Source organism: Sinohyriopsis cumingii, chromosome 10, assembly GCF_028554795.1.
Source record: "Sinohyriopsis cumingii isolate HCF-2022 chromosome 10, ASM2855479v2, whole genome shotgun sequence".
NCBI classification, from domain to species: domain Eukaryota; kingdom Metazoa; phylum Mollusca; class Bivalvia; order Unionida; family Unionidae; genus Sinohyriopsis; species Sinohyriopsis cumingii.
The window spans coordinates 113,550,184-113,554,330 of NC_142970.1; the positions used below are offsets into that span (position 1 = coordinate 113,550,184).

Consider the following 4,147-nt stretch of genomic DNA (forward strand, 5'->3'; position numbering starts at 1 on the left):
AATCTACCCTCATCTGGAAGAAAGCAAGCCACACCCACTAGTGCGTATACAACAAATATGACCAACTCGGTGGAAGCCAAAGACAAGATCTACCAGGACCTGGAAGCTCTAATTGCTTCAGTACCAAAGTCAGACAAGCTGATCGTTCTTGGTGATTTTAACGCCATAGTTGGCGCGGACCACATGTCTGCCAATACCTCCCTCCCAAGAGATGTGGTCCGCGTCAACTAGTAACTTCAACAATAATGAACATCTGCTCTTGAGGATGTGCGCAACATATAATCTCCTGATCACAAACACCGCCTTCCGTCTGCCTAACAGTAATAAAACATCTTGGATGCACCCACGGTCTAAACGTTGGCATCTGACCGACTACATTTTAGTCAGTAGGAATAACAGGCAGGATATCAGTGTGATCAAAGCTTTATGTGGTGCTGACTGCTGGACAGACCATAGGATACTGGAATTCAACCTCCCAGACGTCTACATGGAATTAAAGTCACAAAGCGACTCAACATATCCAGGCTGAAAGTCTGAAATACTGAGCAAGCTCTGTCTAAAGCTCCGACAAGAAACCACAGACTCTGATATCAGTGACGTAGAGAAATGCTGGGCGGCCTTAAATATCTGATGTACTCTACTGCATCTGAAACCCTTGGCGTCAATGCGCGAAAGCACCAAGACTGGTTTGACGAAACCTGTGAAGAAATACAGTCCGTGCTAGAGGAGAAGCATCGCATCAATCGTACTTACAACATCGACCCCAAATCGGCTGGAAAGAAAGATACCTTCAGCAGAGTCCGACAAGCTTTGCAGACGAAACTGCGTGAGATGCAGGACGCATGGCTGAGCCAAAAGGCTGATGATATTCAATCTTTTGCCGACAGACACAACATGAAGAATTTCTATAAAGTCGTCATGATATTTATGGCCCAGTAACATCAAGCAGAGCTACATTCTTGTCCTCCGGTGGCAGCACTCTCATAACCGAAAATGAAAAGATTATGGATCGTTGGGCGGAACATTTTGACGTTGTCTTCAACAGACCCTATTCCATTAACGATGAAGCGATCGACCGTCTAACTCAGGTGGAGATCAACGAGAAATTGGCTGACCTTCCAACAGGGCTGAAAACTCATAAGGCCATTGAGCTCCTGTCTAGTGGGAAAACTCCAGGTGCAGATTCCATCCCAGCTGAGATCTACAAGTCTGATGGGCCTAAGCTAGTGGAAAGACTAACAAAGATATTTTGGGAAATGGAAGCAAAAACGCATACCCCAGGAGTTCAAAGACGAATCCAATCCATCATCCACACTTACAAACGCAAAGGCAGATCCTGCTACTACCATAGAGGAATCTCTCTACTCTGCATCGTAGGCAAGGTCCTCGTCAGGCTACTGCTGAGCAGATACACTGAGCACCTTGATCATGGCCTACTGCCAGCTTGATTGTGTGGCTTCACAAAGGAGAGAGGCACCATCGACATGATCTTTGCTGCCAGGCAAGAAAAGTGTCTTGAACAAAATGTCCGTCTGTACACCACCTTCGTGGACATGACTAAGGCACTCGACACTGTCAGCCGGGAAGGCCTTTGGAAGATCATGGAAATATTTGGATGTCCAGAAGTCTGAATTGAAATGGTGAGGCATTTTCATGAGTCCAGGACCAGTGTAACTATTCCGAACTCTTTGCAGTTAACAAATGGTGTGAAACAAGGATGCGTCTTAGCCCTCACTCTCTTCAGCCTCATGTTCTCCATAATTTTGATGGATGCTTTTAAGGACATTGATGTGGGAGTAGGTCTCATACCGTCTGGATGGGAAGTTGTTCAACCTGAGGAGGCTTCAAACCAAAACCAAAGTCCAAATTGAAAACATTCGCGACCTGCTGATTGCAGATGACTTTGCCATCAACTTCAGCACGGAGGCAGGCGTGCACTTCAGCACGGAGGCAGGCATACAACAGACCATGGGCCTTTTAGACACAGCGTGCACCAACTTCGGGCTCACCATCTATACAAGCAAGACCGAGGTTCTGCATCAGCCAGCTCCTGGAGAAGATTATCTGGAAACATACATCACTGTCAATGGCCAAAAGCTCAAACATTTAGAAAGGTTCACTTACCTAGGCAGCACCCTCTCTTAAGCGGTACATATAGACGACGATGTCAACACCAGAATTGCCAAAGCCAGCGTAGCATTTGACAGACACCTCTGAACTGTCTGGGATAGGAGATGCATCAAGCTTGCCACCAAACTCAAAGTCTACGCAGCGGTTGTTCTCCCCACCCTCCTATGTGCGTGAAACACCTGGACTGTGTATAGCTGCCATGTTAAAATACTGAACCACTTCCATATGAACACCCTGAGAAAACTACTGAAAATCAGCTGTCAGGATAAGGTACCGAACACAGAGGTGCTCACTCAGTCAGGCATGACAAGATCTCACTGTGGTCAAAAAGAGGTACAAGGACACCCTCAAGGCCCCTCTGAAGAACTTAGGCATTGACCCTGACAGCTGGGAGAAAGTCGCTGCTGAACGATCTGCTTGGCGCAGTTAAGGCAATGCCGCTGAGGAAGCCTTTGAGAAGAAAAGACTTTTAGACGCAGCTGAGAAACGTGATCTGCACAAATCCAGGAACAGTAATTCCGCAACTCCCAGTCAGCAACCTCTATATCCATGTCCACTCTGCAACAGACTCTTCCGGGCACGAATCGGACTGATCAGCCATCACCAGACCCACCCCCAGTGAATGATGACTTTGAATGGTCCTCATCGACACCAACGGGTGAATAACAACAACTATTATATAGTTGTACATTTCGAGAATACCACGTACACATATGGTACGAGAATAACACATATACACTTAGTAAGGGAATATCATACATTTAGTATGAGAAGAACACATATACGTTTAGTACGAGAATACCACGTATTCATTTAGTACGAGAATGCCACATATTCATTTAGTATGAGAATACCACGTATTCATTTAGTACGAAACTAACACGTATACATTTAGGACGAGAATACAACGTAATCATTTAGTACGAGAATACCACGTAATCATTTAGGACGATAATACCACATACTCGCATATTCATTTAGTACGAGAATACCACGTATTCACGCATCCATTCAGTACGAGAATACCACGTATACATTTCGTACGAGAATACGACGTATTCATTTAGCAATAGAATACCATGTATAAATTTAGTACGAGAATACCAGATATACATTTAGTACGAGAATACCAATTATACATTTAGGACGAGAATACAACGGAAACATTTAATACGAGAATACCAGGTATACATTTAGTACGAGAATACCAAGTGTACATTTAATACTAGAATACAACGTATTCATTTAGTACGAGAATACCACGTATTCACGTATTCATTTAGTACGAGAATACCACATATACATTTCATACGAGAATATCACATATTCATTTAGTAATAAAATATCACGTATTCATTTAGTACGAGAATATAACATATACATTTAGTACGAGAGTACAACGTGTACATTTAGTTGGTTAAAAAAATATCGTTAAAGTAATATATCAAATTAGTGAAGTATTTGAATGTGGGCTGAATAAAAAGCCTTCCGCCTCGACAACAAAAACATAGTATAATACGTACATGAGAGAGAGAGAGAGAGAGAGAGAGAGAGAGAGGAGGGTTGGAAGCCATAAGTGGAAAATCCATGTCTTTGAGTGGTATAAATAACAGTAACATTTGCGTAAGCATTTTACGAAATGTTTTAAAGATTGTACAATATAGATATTAGAAAGGTTGAGATGATTCTTGTCGTAGCAATTATAGATGATATAAAAATAGCATTTGTTTATCTACATCATTGTTACACTAAATATTATGCGAGGTTTGTCCACAATTACATAACAACGATTGAATTACTTTGTTATTAATAAATTATTATTTACATCACAACAATTATTTATTATTCTTGCACGGAGGATGTAATATCTCCTCTAACCATATGTCAATATTCGGCTGTTCAGATTTTTAATAAATTATAAGCCGTCGAGATTTAGGAATGTTTCGTAGAGATTGGCTTGAACTTAAAAATGGCTTCCTTAATTTTGCAGCCAAAAAGTTTGAATTCCGTAAATAAA

General features: G+C 42.0%; 1 protein-coding gene across 1 annotated transcript; it reads left to right on the top strand.

The window, feature by feature from the left end:
• Positions 1–1,004: 1,004 nt before the first annotated feature.
• Positions 1,005–1,448, top strand: LOC149791047 (uncharacterized). The gene has a single exon (XM_089973274.1). The coding sequence runs from the start codon at positions 1,005–1,007 to the stop codon at positions 1,446–1,448; it is 444 nt and encodes a 147-aa protein (XP_089829400.1).
• The last annotated feature ends 2,699 nt before the right edge of the window (positions 1,449–4,147 follow it).

Bases quoted from the DNA above. Each gene is read 5' to 3' on its own strand.
- LOC149791047 (XM_089973274.1), top strand. From the start codon at position 1,005: ATGGATCGTTGGGCGGAACATTTTGACGTTGTCTTCAACAGACCCTAT.